Source organism: Corvus cornix, chromosome Z (assembly GCF_000738735.6).
Source record: "Corvus cornix cornix isolate S_Up_H32 chromosome Z, ASM73873v5, whole genome shotgun sequence".
Lineage (NCBI taxonomy): Eukaryota > Metazoa > Chordata > Aves > Passeriformes > Corvidae > Corvus > Corvus cornix.
Window position 1 is genome coordinate 22,627,334 of NC_046357.1, and position 24,592 is coordinate 22,651,925.

Below are 24,592 nucleotides of genomic sequence, written 5' to 3' on the forward strand. Positions count from 1 at the left end.
TGTTCCTGTGGCTATCACTTTTTACTACGCAGTGTGGTGAATACTACATGATGGCTGAGCTCTTTATTGCTTTTGTAGGGCAAACTGAGCTGTTGTTCTTGTGAATCCATATATTTTCTCTCTGTTTTCTGTGATGAAGTTAATACGTAAAGGAGGAAAGAATGTATAGGTTCAAAAATCCCATCAAGAAACCTGTGCAATTAAAGAAGCTGCCTACTTATGGTTACTCAGAGATCTGTTTTTAATTAGCTAGTCAGTTAATCAAGTTCTGTGGTATTTTTGTTCTGTTGTATTTTGTTCTGAAAGTCTTGTAAGTAAAGTGAACAGATCTTGTAAAACTCTGTCCCCTTGGTGAGTACTATCATTGATATCAAACAAATAAGTAATTTTCCAAGAAAAATTTTAATTTAATATTATGCCACTTTCTAACCTCTCCTGATTGATGGTTATTATAAGCAAAGAACAGGAAGGCATTCCTTGATAGCCAGTTGCTTTCTCTGGCATTGTTGTGGCTTGCCCTGGCATCACTGTGGCATTGGTAGTTCTCATAATTATTCCAGTCAATCCATTTGCTCATTTTAAATGCTGGCATGTTTGCCCAGTCTGACATTTCATTGCCTTCCAAGACCTGGGAAAAGTGTTGCTGATGCTCCAGACAATTTCTCAGAAGCTTTCTAAAAACTCTTGCATGTGAATTAGCCACAGCTACATATTTAATGTCAAGCTTCTTTATGTGGTGGCTGCTCATCTCTGAGTTATTGCTGAAAGAGCTACTCAGAGTGGCCCAGCTTGAATCCATTCTCGTAACACCACACAGCTGTGCTGAGACCAGTTTTCATCTCCTCAGCTGGTTCCAGCCCACCAAGGATCAGCTCCATATTGTGGTTATGTTTGCTACCCTTAGCTCAGCATCTCAGTGTTGCTGTGAGCTGCTAATATAGCTTTTCTTTTTGAGAAAGTCCTGGGAGGGTTGTTGACCTCAGGTTTGGATTCCTGGAACATGGATTGAAGTTACATACCCTGCCGAGAGAGGCAGGCTTTCAGAGCCTGGTGGCTGGAAGCTGGCAGTTTATACTTGTTTATCCCTTGTTTCCTGCATTTCAGAGGGCTTTCTACCCAGCTGGGAATGCTGCCTGATGACTAGCACCCAGGCCCTGTTGTTCTTTCATTGTTACAGCTTTGTGTACTGACCTGCTTGCTAAATGTGAAGGGGTTTCCTTTGCCACAGCTGTTGGTTTGTGCATGTTGTGCCCTGCTACATGTTGTCTTCTCTATCCTCCAGTCACCTGTAGCAGCAGTCAGCTCCAGAGGGTTTAATAATGTTGTTCAACTGGTCTTACCAGCCTCTGCTGAAGGCTGTAAGCATACAGAAAGGCCTTTTTTCTTTGAAATGGACAGTGGTTTTCTAACTAAATTCCTGTGTTTCTGTGCAGCTGAATGGTTCTCTGGCTGTGAGGGGTGGATGTCTGCACAGAGGTGCCTCACAGCAGCGGGTCCTGGCCACACAGACCTGCTTTTCTGAGCACCAGCATCATGTTCGTGTGGTGAAACTGAAGCCAAAATGTGCAGCTGTTTGCTTTCCACTTTGCAGGGAAAGGCCTCAAAGGCAAATATTAATTTAATGAGTTGAGAGAGGCAGGAATATTCCACCTTTCTGTTAATTTAAAACAACATCAGATCAACTGGCACAGCTCCCTTTCAGAAGCTGTGATGGAGAGGAGAATGGTTGCTGTCCCTGTGACACTTGGATGTGCTTCAGTCTGCATTTGCAGCCAGGGCAGCACAAGCCCCTGTTATGTCTCATGTAACGTGAATTACTGAAGCAATCAGAGTCTTTTTCTGTACAGCATGGGAAGAAGGGAGAAGATCCCCAGGGTGAGGGAATAAGCAGTAATGGACAGGAATGGCATGAGCTAACAGAGATGAAGGAAGGTGGACTTGTACCCCAAGGGATCTGTAAGGAGTTGAGTGAAGGCTCTGGAAGACTTCAGTCCCTATGTTTCAGATTTTGTTATATCCCCTGAACCCTGAAATCCAGGCTGAAGGCATATCAAAAGTGAAAGGTATTAAATGAAGCCAGTGAAAAGTCAGTGGTGCACAGACATAGACATGCTTGGTTATGTGTGCTTCGTGTCCATTCTAACAGCTTATATATGATATGTTCTGCTTTTCAGATTCCCTTCTACAAGCAGATGTGCAAGGGTATTCAGGCGGGTGAGATGTGTGAGAAGTTGGTGGGATACTCTGCAGTGTACAAAGTCTGTTTTGGAATGGCCTGTTTCTTCTTTTTATTCTTCTTGTTCACCATCAAAATTAACAGCAGCAAAAGCTGCCGAGCATACATTCATAATGGGTGAGTATTTTGTTTGATTTCCTAATTTTCACATCTCTTTACAAGTTTGTGCCGTGAACTTCCACTTGGGTATAGTACTAGGCAGAAAAAAAAAGAAAAAAACTTTACTCTGCTCTTATTGTAAGAAATAATTCAGTCAAGTGAAAACTAACTAAAGTGGTAATCAGTCATAAAAAGAATGGGGTTCTTTTTCTCATTAGGCTTTAAATAGAGGTTTCTTGTGGTACTAGAGTGAAAACCTCTAATTCCTATTACAACTGGATGGTTTTTTTGTTTTTTTCTCTCATCCAGATTCTGGCTTATTAAACTTATAGTTCTGGCAGCAATGTGCTCAGGAGCCTTCTTCATTCCTGATCAGGACACTTTCCTCAATGGTATGTCCTCTTGTTTTGCTATGCTGCTTTGTTCTGTACTATCTTGTGAGTGGTTATAAATCCGAGAGGTCTAATCAACATGAATATTGCCTTGTTTCTTCGAGAAAAGCCTTTACAGGCCAGGTGCAAAAAGAGTATTTAGGATTGTTTAGGGGGACCACTGTGTGCACAAACTATGTGGTCTTCATGTGAATGTGCAGGAAACAGCATGTTTTTTTCCTGACCAAGAGCAGGCCAAAGGGGTAGGTAACAATACCACTGCAGGAATTCTTTAAGAATTCTTGCAAATTCTCTAAGAAATAGGGAACTGTAATGGTGCAGAAGGAGTTTGTCACTTAAGAACACAGAGCTGCATATTAGTTTGGCTTGTGCAGGTAGCTCTGGCATAGTGCAGTAGCCAGACTGCACAGTGGAGAGGTGCCAGTGCTCCAGGAGGCACAGTAACCTGCTGGACATTGGTGTCTGCTGCCTGGAAACCCACAATGCCCCAGAGGAATTTGGGATGTTGTTAATTTTCAGGTTGGTGGCATATATACAGTAAGGTAAAATTAGAGTTCTTGGGCCCTGGTGTGAGTGCTCTGCTGAGGATGCTGTGACAGAAGCATTTCCAGTATTGGAAGGCATGCTGGCACTGCACAGGCACGCTGGTACTAGCCCAGTACTGAAGTGCCAGCTGGGAGGGGAGTGTATCACAGGAGTCTTGTGGGCTAGGAGCAAAAACCCTGGTGATACCAAAATGAGTTTGTTCTCTTGCAGTAAGTACATCCTACAGATATTTGTAAGCCCTTAAGTTGTTGGGTCTGGACAGGTGAAAAGGGATGGGATCAGTAGAGCAAAGGAGCAGTTGTGTATGCTGCCTGCTTCCACTAAGACTTGCTTGGTTGCCTTGTTCTCAGCACCTATCTGCTCTAGCCAGGATGTCTAAAAAGGCAGGAGGAAGGAGTAACATGGGGAAGAGAATAGAGTGGGCAGACAGACTATGAGCACAGTACTCTGGGAAACTAAAGTAGAAACCAGTACAAGTAAACCACTAAGAGGTATAATTCACCTTCTTGCTCTTGCTGTCTGTTTGTTGGGTCCTGGCTCAGTTTGGTGCTGCTTTTCCATCTCCTCTTTGAAGCCTTGGGATGGCTATATGTGTTTGTCCTTAGGACCCATTCACTCTTTGGATTAGATGCAGCAGTACAATGCCTTGTACCCGTGGGCCAGTAAGACTGCCTGTCATCTTTGCAAGTGACCCTTTTCATGGTGAAATGTCTTCAGGAAGTGTTTGCAGAAAAAAAGAAACAGTTTTTTGTGCTGATCCTCAACAGCCGTCTAATGTAGTCTGGAGATACAGCATAACAAGCTTTCTTCCCCGAACTATCTCTTGACTTTGCAGTGTAAAGCTGTATTCTGCAACTCCTGCTAAACTGACCTCTAGTCTGTCCCTGAATTTGAGATTTACAGATGGTTTAGGTATAGTATGTTTGTGGGGTTTTCTTCCCTCTTTTCAAGAAACTTACGCTGTCTTTTGGTTGGTTGGTTTTGGGGTTTTTTTTAGAGGGTTGGGGTCATTCTCCCAACTGTTTTTTTTTTTTCTTAAAAAATAAAATCTCTTGCCATGTTTCCCAAGCAGTTTGTTAATCATGAAGGAGAAATACTGTGTGCAAGCAGTAGGTTTCTGCGGGTTGTAGTGTTAAATCTACACTGGTCATGCTAACCTTATCTTGATTGATCCATAAACATCCTGCAGTATACTGTGGCAGAGAGAGATCATGAGAGTCTGTCTATGTAATAATTCACTCCACTGGTGGTCTGACTTTTCCTACTCTTCCTCTCTAAAATACACATGCCACTTTGTGCCCTGCCTATTTTTATGTACTTTTTTACAGGATAACTTCATCCGTTTTTTTGTTTTGTATGCTTGAAGAACAGAATGCTTGTCAAGTGTATACAATGTGTTTAGCAAACCAGACAATGACATTTTTGCTTGTTTCAAATAATGAGCTTATGATAGACTAAGAAAAAAAATGAAGTAATCTCTACATCAACTGCTAATGGGAACGAGCCCTGACTGTTCTGTTTTTCCACTTAACTTACATGTGCTCTTTTTCAAAAGGAAAGCACAATGGAAGGATATGGCTGAATTTTGCTGATGCCTTTCCTTGGTCTTTTCTTCACTGAAATCATCTGCACACCTGGAGTAACTTGTAGGCTGCATACTGCCTACAAGCTGTATATACAGCTAAAAATTAAAATAGGTATCTGTATTTCCTCAGACATTTCTGATGTTGCATGTAAGAAATCTGTTGTCCAAAGTATCCAAGCAGCTACCCAAATACAGTATATGTAGGTCAGCAGTTAAGTAGCCAAATAACCTGTCTTAAAACCAGTCAGTGAATACCAAGTGTTCCTTGGGAGTGGCTCGGAACAGCATTTATGAATAGATAAACCCCACCTTTGTTTTTATGCAGTACTGGAATCTGGAGGAGAAGAAATTGCCCTTTTTAGTAATGATTGGGTTCCAGTACCTTGCAATTTCGGAGTTTAGATTCCTGTGGAATGCCTTTACACCACCTCCCTCCTGCCAGTCACAAATAAGGGTTTCAGTATTTTCTGTCTGAATGTAGTAACTCACAGTGTCCACAAAAATTTTCTAGGTTAGGGAAACTCAGTAGCTGTCGTAACATAATTATGTTGAAAGTGTAGCAGGTTGCAAGCTGAATTCATCAGGGAGCTAATCTTGAGTTAACTGAGCTGGCCTTTCATCTGAAATCTCTCATCTCCTGATACATCTGTGGGCTTGAGATATTCAAACAGCATTAATAGCTTCACTGCATAGACAATAAATCCATTTTATTTCAAGGGAAAGGCAACTGCAGTTTGACCTATTTTCTGCCTCTCTGCCTTGCAGCCTGGCGCTACGTAGGAGCAACAGGAGGGTTCCTTTTCATTGCCATTCAGCTCATCCTGCTGGTTGAGTTTGCACACAAGTGGAATAAAAATTGGTACGTGTTGGGCAGTAGTTATTTGCTTAAAATTCTGGTGGACTCCTGGCCAGTACTTTTCTTGTAACAAATAATGTAAAAGTATCATGGATGTAATTTTTGAAAGGAGACAGTTGAATGTCAATATTCAGAGCTGTTCATATTCGCTTCATAAACTTTCTCCTTCCCCAACAGAAATGTTTCCTCATTGCTCACTTCTACTCTGCTGCTTTATTCTTAAGCTGAATTGCTTGGCTTCCATTAAGTAGTAGTGTCTTGGGATGCAAAAATCTCTTACTTTAAGTTATTTTATATTTTATATGAAAATACATCTTAGTATCTACATGCTAAGTAGAACGGTGCAAGAGAATAAAACTGGATTTGCAAAAGGTAATAGTGAAACTCCGTGCAGTATTGTGAACTGATAAATCCTGCTTTTTCTGTGTCAGCTTAATGCACATCAGGTTTTTTTCTCAACATGAGAACTGCTAAATTTGTGTTCAACTTCTTTCCTGTCATCTAAATATGCAAGATTCCATTATCAACATGGATATACACCATTTGGGCATTGACTGCATTTTTGGTTCAAGTGTATTTTCTGTTACTTTCCTAGCCCTTCCCCTCTCATCAATTTAAAAAATACATGTCTTCCCACATGTATTCTCCTGCCTCTACCTCCACACTTTCTGTCTCACATTTCTTCCTCTACAAGCTCTTGCAGTCCTCTCTTGTTCTAATTCAAATACCACCTGCTAAGGAAGAGTTTTAGCAAACCTTCAGCTTGTTCGATTCCTGTTTCAGGGAGGAAGAGGTGAGAAGTCCTTATACCACAGATATTTTTAGTGGTAGTTACTGTAGCTGCTTTTTTGTGGATGAAAGATTTCCAGCACCAGCATTTAACTTTAGCTTTCTTTACATTAGATATTCTCTTAAAATAAGTCCTGTTTCCACAAAACAACAGAAAAAAAAACCCCACCGAAAAGACTTTCCATCCACCAAACAGCCCGTTGTGTCAAAACAACTGTTTTAGTTTCTTCTTTTAAATGCTGGTGGTCTTTGCAAGAGACCCTTGGAAGGTGAAGAAGGGAAAACAAGATGGACCACACTTTAGCTGAGGAAGACCAGTGGTTAGACCCAAGTGGAGAGGAGGTTTTTTGACTGAGAGAGTGGTAAAACTATCAAGGTAGTACAAGGAGCAGAAGAGAGGCCATGGCCAAGCAATACACCTCTGGTTTCATTGTGTGGGGAGCACCACTCCCTAGCCCAGCCTGGGACACTTGGAGTTGCTGCTGAGGAAACCTCTGAAGTATTGAGCTGAGATACACTGATGGGCTGATTCCAGAGAATTTCTGGGAGTTCTAGGAGTCAGCGTTGGGCTATAATTACAGAAAGAGCTGATTGTGATAGTACAGAAGATAAACACTGGGGATAAGGAATGTTTCCCTCTGCTTCATGGGTAAGAACCTTGCAGGAGTCTGTGTTGGTGTAGTGACGCGTGCATGCTTCCGGAAAGTAAACACTGTCTTTTGTGTTTGAGGATATGAACTATTCAGCTGTTAGAATTTTATGTTTTGGGCAAGGGAAGACAAAGATAAGATGCTTGTCTCTCTCTCCCCAGGACTGCAGGTGCAAACCACAAGCAGGTGTGGAATGGTTTGCTTGCCTTGGTCACTCTCATCCTGTACTCCATCGCTGTGGCAGCTCTGGTCCTCATGGCTCTTTTCTACACGCGCTCAGAGGGCTGCATGTACAACAAGGTCCTGATTGGAGTGAACGGTGGCCTGTGCCTCTTTGTGTCCCTGGTGGCCATATCGCCCTGTGTCCAGAATCGTGAGTCCACTGACCTTTCTCCTCCTCCTGGATTCCTGGTGCTGCCACAGTTGTGTGCCTGGAGGCATAAGCTATGTCAGGGCAGAAAATCTCATGATAGTTCAAAATTGGTGCTGCTCTTGACTCTTTATCTACATTGTGAGTTGCTGTGGCTCATTGTCAGCTTGACTGCTAAAACTACAGAGGTGTGAGACATTTTGGGTGTGCCATCAGGCACATAGTGTAAAGAAGGCTCACCTGCTGATGGCTGGCACTGTGTTGTGAAATTTATCTAAGTCTGGCAGTGGTAGCTGTCAAATGCACTCACCACTGTTTCACCATTTACTTTTGACTTCTTGGGATTTATCATTTGTAAAGTTTGGGCCTGGAGGAGTTGCCAGCAGTATTTCATATTGTGTGTGCTGTTAGTATCTTGCATACATTGGGCCTGAAAACAGTAGAGTGACTCCAACAGAGATTTTACAGGCAAATAAAATTATTGTGGCAGCTTGTCAATAGCTTTTGAAAAGCTGCTGCATTTGGCAAAAGAACAGCACAGAGACGATTCTTTACTTACATGGCAATCTCTAATGCTTTTCTAAAACAACCGGCAGAACTAAAGAATAGACTTTTTTCTCTTTACTGGTCAGTGAACTGTATCTAAACTGCCTCAAACACTTACTAACTGCCTTAAGTAAAAAACAAAAGATACTGGTGTGCTGTTCTTTAAAGGATATAAGTTTCTTTTTCAGTTTTCAGTCTACAAAAATAACTAATTTTCCTTTTACTTGTAAAGGCCAGCCCCATTCTGGTTTGCTGCAGTCAGGAGTTATCAGCTGCTATGTCATGTACCTCACTTTCTCGGCACTATCCAGCAAACCACCAGAAACTAGTAAGTTATCTAACGCTTTATGTAAATTCTTTCCGACATGCCATGTATTAAAAGCAAGAATTTAGCAAACCTGGATTAACAGACTCAGGCATATAGAAGTGCTGGGTTTGCTCTTCACAGAAGAAATTGCAAATAGTACAAATAAAACTGTGCAGCCAAGAGACTGTGCAATTGGAACTCTCCATGTGAGTAAAATGCTTTGGTCTAGGGGTGCTTAACTTATCTTGGGTGAGTTGCATCTGTTGCACCATGTCCTGTTTCCTAAGAATAAATTTCCCAGAGCCTTGTAGTCTGTTCTTCCTATGGCAAGTACACGTTCTCATAAAATAGGATATGACAATATACCTAATGTGTTAGGTCACATGATAGGAAAGGACTGGAACAAACTTGGATTCCTCTGGAACAAGCTGGGTGATCAGCTCCATCCAAAAGTTTACAAGGTCCAGGTCGTAGGTGCTGGCCATCAAAGTGGACACTAATATGACATGTTTTACTCCTAGAATTAGTCTGTTAGGTAGGCCTGGACTCCTCATGAACCAAAAACTTGAGTACCACATGTCTTTTGTTTTGAGAGGAAATATTCCAAGAAAGGACTTGGAGTTACATCTCGGAGTTATGTTGCAGTTGAGATGATGCTGTTCTTCAGCAGAGTTCTTGAACTCCACTTGCCTTTCAGCCACTGGCATTGCAAGTCAGGAGTATGGAACTCGCTAGAGTTCTTTATGCTACAAAAACACCAAGACTTTACAGCACAATTCAAACTTTCCTTTACCCAAATAAATATCAGATTCATATGTTTGGACTGGAAGCATTCTTTTCACTTAGAGAAGATCTTTCTGGTTTGAAGTAGTACTAAAACATCCTTTATTATTGCTCAACTTTTGGTGTTCAATAGCAGAAGCAACAATAACTAGAGGAAAATAAATCCAATGGCAGGAAGGAAAAGTTTACACAGACACCTCTCAAGAAGAAAGGGGAGAGTTGGCAGAAAAAATCTGTCACACTTGTGTAGATACAGACACACACGCAAGAGTATTCTAGAGTTAGGAAGTAAACCAGACAGTATTTAGGTGTAAAATTTACTTACAGAACTTTAGCAGTGTTTTGAATTAATATGGAGTTGAATTTAGAAGGCTTCTGAGTTACTCAAAAGTCTTGACACAGTGTAAAATGAAAAAGAAGGGGAAGAAAGTGATATGTGGAATTAAATCATTTGCCTTGTGTTGCTTCATGCCTGTCACAAACAAAGTCTTCAGCAGTTATGTAAATGTTCTGATTCTTCTTGTATGTATTGCAAGTGTAGTTATTGCATTTGTTAGAGTATGCATCAAGCACACTCTTAGATCTCCTTGTCTTCCCGTGCCTGAGAATTTTCATGGTTGTCATCTGCTCTCAGAGATGCTCCTTCCTCCCCGTCCATGTGATAAGGACTCCACGTTTGCCTGTCATCTTTCACAGTGGCGTGTGCCTGACAATGTGCGAGGTGCTGGCACTTACTATGGTGTCCCAGGCCTTGTCACTCAGGTTTGCCATGAACTTACCTAATGCTGACTCATTTGTCAAGGAGGGATTTCCAAATTGGACATCTTGCATACAAGGCCTGAAGAAAATGCAAGTTACAAGTATTTGCCGCACCCTTTAAGAGTTGGATATGTATTTAGAAGGAATGAGCAAACAAAAAGTGATGTCTCTTGAATCTGTGCTAATTACAGCCTGCCTTAGCTTTATGGTGCCAGAATTGGTAAAACACCTGCCAAGCAGTGGACCTGCCTGTCTGCAGACATGTCCTTAATGGACACAGGTGGGGGAATCTGTGCATCTCTGGCCAAGGTGTTCCATAAAGGCTGGTCATCCTTTTTTTCGCTCTCACCTCAGTGCTGTCCCTGCTGTGTGCTGATAAAGCTGTTTGTGCAGGCCGTACAAAGTCCTCTCCCACTGGGTCAGGGGACTGACTTTGAGTTTATTTTTAACCTGGATGTAGTCTTTGCTGCATTCTTCCCTCTGCCCGTACAAACAGTTGTGCTGCCTCAATAGGGATACATTGTGGTTGCTGGAAGGAAAAAGGAGATGTCTTAAGTAGCATTGACTCAAAAAGCTCTTGATTTGATACAAGGTACAGCTGTCATTTCTTGCTTTGGGGTGATGCTGCAGGCTACTCTATGCCTTGCCTTGACTCCAGGGAGATAATAAAAAGCCAGATGCAACTTGGAACATCAAGGACTGAATTGGTTTCATTTCAGGGACCTAGAAGAAGAATTTGCTTACCTGCCAAGATGAAAATCTGCCTGTAACTGGTGCATCTTTTTTTCCTTGGTCTTCTGTGTGTCAGTCTGAGAACAGGGCAACTACCGACTGCCTTTCTTAACTGTGTATGGATTTCATAGTTGTCCTCAAGGCACCCTTGCTGTGAAAGAAATTTCTGGTCTGAGGTCTGTACTATCTTGGTCTTACATGGTTTTGTAGCCTTGGGTGAAGTGCTAGCAGACTTCCAAATTCTTATTTCTTAGTTCACAAAACAGGGGTTTTTTTTCCTTGTTTGTCTGTTGTGGTCAAACAGGAAATTTTAGCACCCTACTGAGTTGCATTTTTTGTTTTGCCTGAAACACAGAGTCTGCCAGGTCAGATTTACCAATTTTTCCCTATGATCTTTCTAAAAGATAGACAGAAACAAGTGAAATTTACCTGCCTACTCTTGCATAGTAAAAATATTTCAATGAAAGCCTTTAGTCTGAAGATTACTTTAAAATGCAATGAAATGAGCTCTGCAAACTGTTCTTTTTGTTTGTTCTGTTTTGTGAAGTCCTGGATGAAAACAACCAGAATATCACAATCTGTGTCCCTGAATTCAGTCAAGGCCTGCACAGAGATGAAAACCTGGTTACTGGCTTGGGTACTACGATTCTGTTTGGCTGCATTTTATATTCTTGGTAAGTCTAGGAGTTTGCAGCTACCTTTCTGTAAATGCAATGTTGTGGTCCAGACAGTGACGGCTTACAGCAGGCCGCATGCAAAGTCACAGAGAGGTGTGAAATAGAGCTGAGCTGGAAGGTTTGTATTGTCCTCAGCTTCAGAATTTTAGAAGTTTCAGCTAAAAATATTCAACAAGATAATACAACTTTTGAAACAAATACATCTCGTTAGAATCAAATCATTAGATCAAATTTAGATCTAGAGGCAGAGGGGAAAAAAAATCCACCTGTCCATGATCCCAAATAATCTCGAGGTCAAACTCTAAAACTCCATACAGTTACATTCACCTGAAAAATCTGTCTGAAATTTTTGTAGCCTCCTGGCAGAGGCTATGACTGCCTTGAGAGTCTTTAAAACAAACAAACTCTTTGGGACGCTTTAAGGCTTCCTTTGAACAAATGATGAGCACAGTATTGCCATCAGGATTTGCCATTGATCTGCTTTAAAAAAACCCTTCTTGTGCTCGTTATGCTCACCTTTGATGCTCGCCTTGTCTTATTGCAGCTCATTTCAATAAATGAAGTCATGCTCTGGGACAGGGAGTTGCTGGTGATTGAAAGCTAGTGTGTCACTTGTTTTGGCTGTGCAGCTTGCCAGGAGACAGCACTGCCTGTCTGCTGCAGGTTTTTGAGATGGTTCTGCTTCTGATTCAGTCCACTTCAAAATTCACATACAGAAACCCCTTCATATTTTTGTGAAGTGTAAACAAGAGACTTATTCTTCTGTTTATCAAATATACATGTGTTCCATTTTGTTCTGATACAAAATATATAGATATGGATATCATGGATCTAGTTCCCATTAGAAGGGCATTTCCAGTGCTTCAGGGAGGTGTTTCAGGACACAGACATGTAGCCTGCCACTGAAGTGTACCATGTAGCTGGGGAGGTGAGAACACTTTCAAGGGAAGTGTTTTGAGGCATTGCTTACCAAGGCTCAGTGTGTACCCCAAAGCCTTCCTATGGGTAATGGGAAGTTTGCATTTCACGTCCTAAAGGATCAGGACTGGTCAAGAAGTTTTTCCTGTAAGAAGAAACTAGAAGGGATTCCCCCCAGATAACTACAGTCATGCAAGAAAGTAATTTCTAGGAACTGGTACACTGACAACAGTTGCTGGTAATTTACTTTTGAAAACTGACTGCTGCCAGAGACCTGTGAGTTCGCTGGCAAAGCCTTTACAGAAGTGCTGAGCCAAAGTGATGGCTGTGAACTGAGTATGAAAGCATTGGTTGTGCACAGCAGGGGAGATCTCTTCTGACTTGCAAATTGGAGCACTTAGATTTTGCTGCTGTCAGATGGTGGTGAATTCATCACCGTTCAGGAGTGACCTACTTTTGAGCCCATGATTCAGTCTGAGCTGGGCAGTGGCCATCTGCCAGGCTGGTTTATACATAGTGCAGGACAAACTTTTCACATACCTAGTGCTTGATGATAGCATCCAGGCAAATGCTTAGCTGAGACATGGGAGTAGACTGCTTATGTTTGCTGTGATGTTGAAGAGTTACCCTGTTGGGGTTATAGTTATGCCCAGGGGTTTGACGCTATCTTCTTTTCCTCCTAGTTTGACCTCAACAACACGTGCAAGCTCAGAGGCACTGAGAGGAATATACGCAACAGCTGAAACCGAAGTGAGTTCTTGCTTCTTGCCACAGGATTTTTGTGCAGACTTTCTCCCATGCTTTTATTTCTGTTGTCTTTGGTGGCTAGTAATCTGAAAACAGAAGCTAGTCTTGATAGTATGTATGCCATGTGCCTCTGGGTAAGGACTCATCAGAACATTTGTCCACATTGGCCCTTCTGTAGGTCTTGCTGGTCCTGTGGAGGTGCCTTTATGTACTGAAATAACTTGTTGCTCTTAAAGTTCATTCAGCATCCTGCAGACTTCCTGTAAATCTTGTGTTCCACATGAGCTCATGTCCTCTTACTTAAGGGAAAAGTGTGTTGGAAAGCTACCAGAAGAAAAAGTGGAGGCATTCTTGAACATTTTCAGTCCTGGTTGCCTTTGTTCTCATAGCAACTATGATCCCAAATTCTTATCTCTTATTTTTATTTCCATACATAAGTATTTCCTTTCTTTTTGCGTATGGTTTCTTCTCTGATCGTATTTCTTGTCCCTGTTTCAGCTGTTCAAGTTTCTTCATTCCACCTGCCTGTTTCTTTGGCTTCCTTGTTCTGGGAACACCCAGAAAACTCTGGGAAATGAGTGGGGTTTTGCTGAGTAACAGTTTCCCCTTGCTTAGGCTTGCTAATGATGCTTTTCAGATACATGTGTGTGTTTGGAAGATGAGTCTCCATCCCTAGCTGTCTCTGCATTGGTGTTAACTTGCATCTGCAATTTTAGCTTCTGTTTCACAAGTCTTTAATCAGAGTGCTTGTGAGAGTTCAAAAACACAGATCTATCTTCTGAGGCCTTTGGTGTTTGCAGTAGCTGGGCGTAGGGAAGAAAGACACGTTTCAGTGCCAGGGTGCCAGGAGCGCTTCCCTATGGCAGGATTCTGCAGCTGGACAGGGCACCAGTTCCAGCCCAGCCCTCACAGCCAGCTGGGCATGGCGCACCGAGACCTGGTGTGGCCTGTCTCAGGCAGGTCCAGATGGGGCCTGTGCCTTCCCACGCTGTGCTGAGGGACAGGATGGGGAGCACTGGAGAGGAAACAGCTGCCCTTCATGCCCCTGCACCTCCTCTGCCAGCCTTGCACTGTAGGAGGCCTGTACCAGAGGTGTGGGTTCTGTGCCCTGTGGAGGAGCAGCGGGAAGGCTGGGGACTTCTGGCACGGTGTGTATTTGGGATGTGGCCCCTCACTGGGAAGGTCCATCTCATCAGCCACAGTACTTGCCCGCTGGATTAGTTCTGGACTGTTGGGTTTTAAAGAGTGTACTAGAGCCACTGAATGTACATATAAAGAAATGACTGGTAAAGAGCAACTAATAGCACTCTGATTGCCTTCCCTGTGCCAACGGGCCTTTGCCTCCCAGCCCAGAGAGGGTCTGTCAACTGTGCTGGAGTTTTAGGGGTTAGGGGCATGTATGCCAGCATTGCTAATGTCATCACTCTGTGCCAGGAGTTAATTACAACTGGTTAAAATGTTGAAGGGAACCCAGTGCTTGCTTCAGAATGTGAGTGCAGCCTCAGGGTAATTCAAGCTGGCACTTCAGGTGAGGCTTGGCACAACAAGAGTAGAAAGAGGTAGAGAATAAGGGTTTTTTAAGTAGTTTCATCTAAACTCTCAGACAGTCTTTTGAAACAGAGTGAGCTTTTTGGCTATTCCTGACTTTATGAACCCAGTGAGTACAGGTAGTCATTGATATGCAGGGTAAACCTGCTACTTGATGTTTCTGCTGGACACTTTACGTTAAAGACCTACTGTCTGTGAAAACATGCAACCAGCCCCTGTAAGAGGGCAGAAGCTAAAACACAAAGTTTAGAAATGCAAAGCATAAATATTTGTTCATGTGTATGTGGTGTCCCAACAAAGCTGGGGCACCCCAAATGTGGTTTTACACAGGGATCTTCTACCCTTTAGGGATTCAGGTGCAGTGTGATTTGGCTGATCACTAGCACCCACATCATCATTATTAATCATAATAAAACTTTGCAAAGCAACTATTTCTGCAGCAGTCTTGCTGCTTGTCTGTTGATCCAGACATCCTTTAAATCAGTCTTGAGATAGTTACTTATCTATGATGCTGATACGGTTTCAAAGGTGTTTTAGACACTCTAGGATGCTGGCCTTACCTGGGCTGTCCAGGGCCATGTTTTATCCTTCATGGACAGCTCTAAGTTTCCAAGAAGCAAAGTCCATATTTCCAGGACTGGGCTCTCCTTTAGTTTGTTTTACTTAAACATGAACAATACCAAAGTCTCCAGTAAAATTCCAGTGCCTCATTACATTGCACAGTATACTGTGATATAAATAACATATAAATATACAAAGTTAATGCACTTTCATATTATAAAGACTGACTGATGTGATAGTTAGGGAAGTGAATTTTCCTAACAGAGTTCATTGTCTTAATCAGACCACAAGCAAAATAAATCCCAGAGAAGGTTATTATCAGTAGAAATAATGTTGGTGATGCACTACAGAAAGTGCTGACTTTTACTGTATTCTGGTGCAAGAAATATACTTAAAATTTATTTATTAGATGGTCAACACCTTTTCTCCATTTATGTTACCATTCAACACAAGAAGTGTCAATTTTAGCTTTTCTTTATCCATCAGGTTAAAAAAAAAAAGGAAATCTTCATTTAAATAAAACAGTAGAACCAGGTTTCTGCTTTTACTCCTTCTGCTTGTGCTCATTCTAGCTGCATTTCAGCAAAATCTTGCAAAGATAAGTATATTTCAGACTTACACTGGTACAGTTGTGATTTCCAACCCATGCATCAGAGCTTTGAAAGTTCCTTATACTTTCATCTTAGTACAGAAATGTCCTAAAGAGCTCTTATATGCAGATCTAAATAGGTAAGTCCCCTAAATATGAATGTTCTTTAGTGTAGCTTTTCCATTTTGTCATAATTATTTGCATCTGCGTTGTACCTAGAGTTATGTAAAGTGGCTAGAGTAATTTTTAAAGACTGGCTCATTTCTTCAAATTTACTGAGCACATTTTTCCAAAGCTTGGAAACCGCTGTTACGAGCTACTGGGCAAATTCTAATTTGAGTTTGGTGCTGGTTGGAAATACAAACCAGACTTTTCTAAATTAGTGTCTGTATCTTAGGCATAACAGACCTTCCTTCCTCAACTGTTCTGCTTTGCTGTAGCACAGGTTCTTACCCTCTTCCTGTTGTCTGTTCCACAGGTAGCTCGTTGCTGCTTTTGCTGTGTACCCGATGGAGATGGTAATTATGTTTTCACTGCACAATTTACCTTATTTGTGGCTTTTGGACCAAACCCAAGAGAGTAAGGACACAGCTGTGGATGGAGAGCTGCTCGTACCCTCCTTCAATAGAGTACTGAAAGCAAACTGAAGCAGATGAAGTGCTCCAAATTAGGCTACAGAGGGAAGCAAGGGATGTCACAACACCATTTTAAAAATACTAGGCTAGTTAATAATTCTTTAAAGTACGTTTCATTACTGCAACATACAAAGAGTAATCTCTGGTTTTTTGCATGCCTCTGTGTGTAACTGGCTGCTGGACTTCTGGCTCAGCAGCTCTGCAGGGACTGCAGTTCAGGAGTGAGATAGGAAGGGAGTGTCCTGTTTGCAGGTACAATCAGAATTATCAGCTTGGTCTTGCCAGAAAAATATTAACAGGTAGAGCAGTTTAAATGCTCTCAATGCTCAAAATCTACTCAGCAAGCCAGGAAGCTGATACAGGGCAGGATTTCAGTGTTAGTCCAGTTTTTGGCTCAGGGTTTAGGCCCATGCTCTGAGGACAAGGAAATGTTCAGGCGTTACTCTGTGTCAATCATGCATTCCCAAATCACACCGTAGATGTTCTCCTGTGTTCTTTGTGAAGCCAGCTGCTGTTTTCAGTTCTCATTACATTTGCAAAATTTTCTTGTTTCCTGTCTCTTACAGCTGATGCTGAAGAGCATGTTGAGAAAAGGGGAGGCCAGACTGTGGTTTACGATGAGAAGAGGGGCACAGTGTACAGTTATGCCTACTTCCACTTTGTTTTCTTCCTGGCTTCTCTCTATGTGATGATGACAGTAACTCACTGGTTCCAGTAAGTGTATTTCTTTAATGCTGAGAAATTAACATCTCTCTCTGTTGAGAGGGAAGATGTGAACGGGAAGTTCTGGTGTTTGGGTGTTTCCTACCCTTATGGTAGAAGTTTGAAGAGACATTACAAGTCTTTCTTGGGCATTCTTGAGCAAGATCTTGCGCTATAAAGGGCTGCTCTCTCTTGCTTCCTCTATGGGTTAACCTAGTTAAAGTCTTTTGTTTATTGCTAAAGTTCATTCCATTTTTTTTTTTCCCCTATAACAGTTATGAAAGTGCTCAGATTGAAAAGTTCTTCACTGGAACCTGGTCTATCTTCTGGATTAAGATGGTCTCCTGTTGGGTTTGTGTTGGTCTATACTTATGGACTCTTATTGCTCCACTCTGTTGCCCAACCAGAGAGTTCTCAGTGTGAACAGTCAAAAGGTCATTTTAAGTTTTTCTCTTTTTTTTTTTTTTTTTTTTGAATGAGGAAACACCTTTTACCCACTTATCATAATGTACCAGTTATTACCTTTTTAGTCAGACTAAACAAATGATTGCACACTTTTTTTACCATTTTTTATTATCATGAGCAAGCATTGCCTAAGGGTACAAACCCGTTTTGAAACTTTACAATGCTTATGTGTGGTGTGTATAAAACACAGTTGTTGCATAAACTGGAATAAGTGAAATGCTTTTCAAATAACTGACAATCCTTCTCTGGCTTCATTGACAAGAAAAGAAAAAATCATGGTGCAGATGGTATCTTCTTACTCCCCATGAATGTTTGGTATCTTGTAGCAAATATGGATTCATTCCTTTTTATACTCTTTCATTAACTGTTTCTTTTACAGTTTGCAGTGGTGATTTGGACTGCTGTTTTGTACAGCATATAATTCTTGTAAGTAGTATCCAGATAATTTTTTTCCAAAAACCTATCTAAATAATTCTGTAGAAATAAGAGAATATATGAGAATTTGACTGCCAAAGGATCTACTAAAAATTGTTTATCTAAGTATTAAATATATTAAGTTATTTTATACCTGGATTGAGAAAGGAGTGTATCAATGATAGTAAAGTATTTATTCTATTATTACTTTAAAGGCACCTGGATATTTTATGCAATTCAGATTTAGCCCAGTTAATAACTGAAGGGGAGTTCTACACACAAATTCTCAAACTGAATTTTGTCCAATTTTGCTTTGCCAGGTTACTCAAAAGTTGAGTGTACTGCATGGGGATGTAAGAAAAGGTACATTCTTTATTCACAATGTTTGCTGTTGAGAAGATGATAGTTAAGGGAGCACTGCCAGTTGCTGTTAAATTTAAAAGTGGGGTGCTTGTTTACTTTTCTACCCTGCTGTTTCAGCTTGTATCTAAAGATCTCCCAGGATCTTCAGTTCTGTTTCCATGACTAGTTTTTTAATATTTTAGATGCATTGACGGTCAGAAGAGGACTATAGTGTGTTGTCATCTTTTCTGCTTGTGTGTTGGCTGGAAAGTATTTTTTCTAACTGCTATATTTTTATATTCCTCTGTTGATACTAGTTTTGCTGTTGGGATGGGACTTAACCGATCAATATATTAATGGAGACAGTTCTTTTGTAGGACTCCTATTCCAAGCACTGGAGTAAGCAGTCAGAAAAGCAAAACCAGAAGACACAAATATAGCAAGCAGCTGCCTTAGTACAAATGACTTGACAATATTAAATACTACCTTGTCACCTTTTTTTTTTTAATTTAAGCAGATGATTTGGTGGTAGAACAACAGCTCAAATGCCCTGAATGCTGAATAAGGTTGAAGCCACATAGTTATCTACATGCTGGTGGGATGAATTTATGGCTTAAGCTAGTCCTGGTGTTTTTTGTCTTCTCTCTCTTGACATATATATTCACACACATGCACAGTGTGAAATATCAACCAATTTAGCAGGTCGTTTTTAAAAAATGTGATTGAGCCTTAAATCTTCATCCACTGCTTTCTGCAAAACTGAGAAAAGCACAACACAGAGGCCAATGTGTTGGCCAAAACATTTGCATGCCTTAGTTGTTCTGTTGCAATAATTAATGGCTAATGCCCACCTGGTGAGTAATCCTAACATCTCGGATCTCAGTTCTGGTCCTGCTTTCATTACCATTTTTAGCTGCCTTGTTGCTATGGTATCCCAGGGCTTCTGTCCTGCTGGGAGCTTTCCAGGGATGTGATCTTCCCCACCCTGTGCACTCTTACCTAAAACAAAATCTTCAGGTCTGAAGTCCTCTCTACTTACACCACCTATTCCACCGATTAGAGCCTCAAAATACATCTGTCCTGAGATCTGAGGGAAGGAGGAGTCTGTCCAGCAGTGACTGCCCTGGCGTTCTTCTTGTTTGCATCAAGAGTTAAAAATAGCAGTTGAATCTGGGCTTTGACACTGAGTTACAAAAGCAACAAATAACTCTGGACAGGGAGGCAGGTTTTTCTCTTTCCCTTTGCTTCTGCTGGGAGGTTTTGATCCTGCCAAGAGGTCTGCTAGCATGGGGACCTGTCAGGACACTTCTGCCTGCATTTGGAGTCTCACTACACAGATACTTCTGCATCTGAAAAAGGCCTTTATAAATGCTTTTTCAATCCAGAAGCATTTATCTGTCCAACCTCTAAGATTAGAGCTTATGGGCTGTGCAATGATGACTAACAGTTGTCCCACCTAACTCGTAGTAGCAATTCTGACAAACAATTTTGATCCAGTGCTATAGTTGTGTGCTGCAACTGTGATAGTCCAGGCTCTTGATTCTGCCTTGCCTGGTTCTAACAGGCCTGCAAGATTGCCTTCTAGTGCCATATATGTTGTACTATGAGAAACGAAGCTTTTTTCCCCTAAATTAGCCATGTGTTTGTAACAGAACAATTGGGGAAAGGAGCTTTATGGAAGAAGGCATGCACTATGTCAAGTTATAAGGCAGGGAATGGCACCTGTTGTCTGGTTCTGATAGTAGGCATCCTGGTCACAAATGTGGCCCTTTGATGTTCCTGTTTACAAAAACACTTATTTTATGTAGTATTGCATCAGGACTTTCTGCACCTCCTTGTGCCCTTTTTAATATAATTTGTTTTAGGGAAATAGGTTTTGCACAGAGGAAACAAGGCTGTAAAAAGAAAGTCCACAGTGAGGCATGAGTCCATTCTTCTTACACAGCACTTACCTCACTGGTTTGCTCCTTCATCCTTCCCTACTACCGGCTATCAACCTAAAGCATCTAGATCTGCAGGTATACATAGAGTGGGAATAGGGCAGTGCCTGTTTACACAGTTTTGTCTACTTCTGAGCAAATCTTCGGGGGAAAACCCCCAAAATAAATAACTTCAAGGGCCTCTGGGTCCACGGTGCCCCAGATCCAGCTGTGGACTTCCAGGCCTTTCTAAGGAATCAGTAACTAGTGGCACCTGGGTGTGCAAAGACTAGTTCCTCACCAAGACAAGGCTTCCTGCTGGCCAGGCAAACATTACAGCCTTAGCATTCTGTGTAAAATCTGTACTGTGAACTTCCATGTGCAACTACCTAATAAAATCCTCGGCTCGGGTCAAGGAATCAAATTCCCAGCCCATAGATTCCAAACAGTTCATGCAAATGGGCTTTTAAAAAAAAAACTTTTTAAGAAGTGCCTTCATACCTACTGCTGTGATAACTATTAATTCAGGTGGCACTAGAACTGGAAAACCTGGACTGAGCCTGTGACTGGGTGATGCTGCCTTGTACGTTACACCAGTGTGTACAGGGCACAATCAGACCCAGAGTGCGTGTGGAAGACCAAACAATCTGTGCTTGACAAACCTTTGGGGATAAGACTGCTTCAGGTATTACTGTGCAGTGGGAAATTAAGTGGGAAAACTCACAAGTAGCCTGATGCTTTTGTAAATAAATGAGTAGTTTTACATTTAAGCTGTAAACAGTTAACTTTCTCTCCCTATAGCTGAAAGTGTGGGTGACTGTCTGCTGAGGCAGTTCACTGCACAGTCTCTATCCTGCCTTGTGCCATGTTGTTCATTGAATTTGTTCCCAGACGTAAGTGGTGCAGCATGTCTGGCTCCTAGTGGGTTTGGGCTGTGTGAAGTGAGGAAGCTTATAAAGACATCAAGACCAGAGAACATGTCCTATACTAAATTTCCTCCATTTAAATTTGAACTAATGCTATCATTTAATGGACTCTTGGAGGAACACAGTGTTGGCAGAAGTTCTGCTGGGAAGGTGAAGCAATTTTGTTGGCTTTTTTCTACTTTTTCAAATTTGCTATCATAAAGATTATTTGGGACCTCACTGCTGCACTGTCGTCTGAGACTGGAACAATTGTACTTTTCCTCGTGAAGGCAACCAAGAGCCACAGTCCTGAATGGTTCTTGTTTGGGGTAAAATAAGTGGGACAGAGTCAGAGAGCAAGTGTCTGAATCCAAGTAACTGGACTAAAAAATGAAACGATAGAACTTTACTAGGAATGTGTGGAAAGCAGGTGGATATGCTTGTTTGCTGTTTGCCACATAGTTCCTCAACGTGTGCAGGCAGCCCTTGCAGCTGGATGCCAAGTAAGGAGCTCCACTGCAATCGTACATCAGAGATATTGCATGTTTTTGATACTCTCAGCTTTCTCCTTCAAGCATTTCCATGAGGTTCAAGCAGCTTGTGCGTGCCTAGCTAACATGGTAAATCCTGGCTGGGTTGGGCTGCTTTCCTCTGAAATGCAGAATTCAGTGTTGCCAATGTATGCATAGTTCAGAGAGAGGGTTTGTCCCCTCTCAGAATCATAAACACTGCATGTCTATTTATTTATTTATTTTGTGTTTTAGCACCTTTTTACAAGTCTATAAGCGCTTTGAGATTATAAATTATGCACGCGTAATTGCTTTGTCAGCTACTGCTGCAGCCATTTCTGGGCTAGAACATTGCTATTAATGAAGCAACCATTGCACTCGTGAAAAAACTGATTTTTAACAGTTCTTTGGCTTTGAAAGATGGCGTCAGGAAAATTTGAGTGCTTCAGATAGTGCTGCTTGAACTTTGGCTAGCAGCCCACAGTATCGTGGGCATCTGAGCAAATCAGCAACAAAGTAATCTACAGACTTTTTAAACTGCACTGTAAAGATTTTATAAACTGCTAGGCTTTTCTCCTAAGTAAGTTGATGAAGCAAAATACCACAAGACTGTTCCTGTGTGGCTAGATGAGTTGAGATCATCCACAGCTAAAATTTTGCTCTCATCTTTCCTTCTGGGCTTTAGAAGCAATAGAAGTCTTTTGCTTGGAGGCTATATCTTCTTGTTTTACTTGCCTTTTTCTCCTTGGATTTGTTTTTTAAAGGCATTGTAAACCTGGTTCATTCCCAGACAACCTGCTGCCTGCCAAATGGGATGTCTTTGGTGCTAGAAACTAGCAAAGACCACTTTGCCAAGTCTTACTGATCCTTTCCTTTTCATAGCAGGACAACCTGCAGCATTGAAGCAGAGTCAAGGATCATAGTTTTTATAACATGGATTGGTTTTCCTCTGTGAAAACTGCTTCTTTGTTTCCTGTAGTGGCCTACGAGTTCTTGTGGGAGGGAAACACATAATGAACGTCATGACATTTTACGTGTGTTTTCAGTTTTGTAAACAGTAGTTTGAATTCAGTGTTTCACATGACTGTACAAGTGAATGCCAGGGGTCAAGTGCTTAGAAAGCTTTGGCTGTTTCTACTCAGAACAGGCTACATAGCTTGGGAACTGGTATGTCTGTGTTTTCTACATCCTCATGGCCCAGGTGCCCCAGGATGGGGATGCAGACACACTGTGCAGAGTTTGAAGCAGCAACTTTGAGAGACTGGCATGATGACTGCTTTCTAATGCCCGAAGAAATACTGTAGGCTTCAAGTAGGCCTTAAATCCCGTTTGTTCGGAGGTTTTTTATTGAATCTGGATTTGATTTTTCTACACCTGTTCAATAATGTTGTTTTTAAAAAGTTAGAATTTATTTCAGATATAAGCCAGCTTGCTTCCCTGCTGCCTGCCAGTCTCCAATAGTTCCCAGTGTGTAGCGTACAGAGATTTTCACAGACTTGTTCAGAGCCGCAGTCGTCAGCTTTGAAACCACTCCAGCAGCCTAGGCTTCTAGGGCTTATGCTCACCAGAGCTTCAGGGTGCAGCAGTGCAGCCATGCTTTTGCCAAAGAAGCCTCAGTGTGAAGCCAAGAAGAAAGTGCAAAGCCAAGAATTTTGGAAAACTGTGGGGAAATAATGGATCATTTGACATGCCATAGCTTTAGTTTTGCTCTTATCGATACACATCCAGGTGCTTAGGTGTCCTTTGGACATCCATGCAGACTTAAAGTGAGGAGAATTAACTTCCAGATAAAATAATTCTACTTGTAATATAGAAGCTGAGAAAAGGTTTACTAGGAGCATATGGGTTCATTGTCTGCTTCTTGTTCACCACTGATGTGTGGTGTTCAGTCTCATATATGCCATGTTCAAAAACTGGATGCAAAACAGTCAAAATAGAAACACATTTTCTTAATGGTGAGGGGATTTTAATTAGTCTTTTTCAAGGTTCTTAATATCTCAAGGGAACTTTTTGGTGTGTATGTGTGTTTTTATTTTATTAAGCTGTAGCCCAGTGAAGTGGAAGTTTGCCAGTTTATTTAACTTTTTTGCAAGTGTTGTGGTCTTTAGTAACTGTAACAGTTTGACTTTTAAGGATTGGTAAAGATTCCAGAATTGTAAGATCTTACTTGTAAAATAGTCAACAGCTTTGCCTTTATAGCATGTTAATGGTTTTTATGGACACTTCCTTTTGTATACTGAGTGAATGTATTGTTATAGATTTAATGTTTAATGGACCAATAAAATTTTTCTTACATTTGAAATGAATTGTTGTGTTACGTTAAATTTTCAAAGTCAGTTCATTCTTGGAGAAACTTAAAAAATATCTAAATATTTAGATTAGCTATGCAGTTACTGAGCCAGTAAAAGTAAATTGGTTATCTTTTTTGTTCCCTAAATTTGAATGTTGTTTAACCAAAAAATCCTGATCTATGGTATATTAGAGGCCTTCAATGTCCATGTTGTTTTTGTATTTCGCCATTGTGTGATACTGGACGATGACAGATTGCACAGATTTGTCTGTGGCATCTGTTCTGAACAATCCAGCTCCCTGAGACGTTTAAGATACCCTGGCAGTGCAAAGTATCTTCAAGGTCGATGTAGCACTGAAGCCTGTGCAGCTGTTTGAGATGCAGATCTCTGATTTTTAATCTTTTTTCCCTCACCCAGATGGTGGGGTGAGCAGCTGTTGAATTTGACATGCTGAGATCCACACCAGGGAAAGTGCTTTGTCTTCACAGGTGGTGGCTCCTTCACTCTCACCATCCATGTCCTGCTTCAGCGTGTGCCAGCTGCAGTCTGCCTCCTGTGCCAGAGGGTGACCTCCCATGCCAGAGCTGACCAGACCCACACGAGGACACAGTTCCCTGTGGTTTTGAGAAACTGCTGACAAAGCTTCCCAGAGTCAATGGTGGCTGCTACTCCCTGTGCAGCTCCTGGTGCATGAGAGAGCTCTGGTGCATGGAGCTGTGA

The 24,592-nt window shown here is 41.5% G+C and overlaps 1 protein-coding gene across 2 annotated transcripts in view; it reads left to right on the plus strand.

Annotated features, from left to right (window-relative positions):
• The window catches only part of SERINC5 (serine incorporator 5), a 49,891-nt gene extending 26,004 nt beyond the window's left edge, over positions 1 to 23,887 (plus strand). For both annotated transcript variants that reach the window (XM_019291979.3, XM_010409629.4), the window contains exons 3-12: positions 2,175 to 2,353; positions 2,645 to 2,727; positions 5,624 to 5,717; positions 7,315 to 7,526; positions 8,302 to 8,397; positions 11,198 to 11,324; positions 12,929 to 12,995; positions 16,169 to 16,208; positions 16,892 to 17,039; positions 17,303 to 23,887. In XM_019291979.3, the coding sequence (XP_019147524.2) occupies positions 2,175 to 2,353; positions 2,645 to 2,727; positions 5,624 to 5,717; positions 7,315 to 7,526; positions 8,302 to 8,397; positions 11,198 to 11,324; positions 12,929 to 12,995; positions 16,169 to 16,208; positions 16,892 to 17,039; positions 17,303 to 17,450 (1,194 nt within the window). In that variant the 3' untranslated portion in view covers positions 17,451 to 23,887. The remainder of the gene's footprint in view (positions 1 to 2,174; positions 2,354 to 2,644; positions 2,728 to 5,623; positions 5,718 to 7,314; positions 7,527 to 8,301; positions 8,398 to 11,197; positions 11,325 to 12,928; positions 12,996 to 16,168; positions 16,209 to 16,891; positions 17,040 to 17,302) is intronic.
• Positions 23,888 to 24,592: the final 705 nt, after the last annotated feature.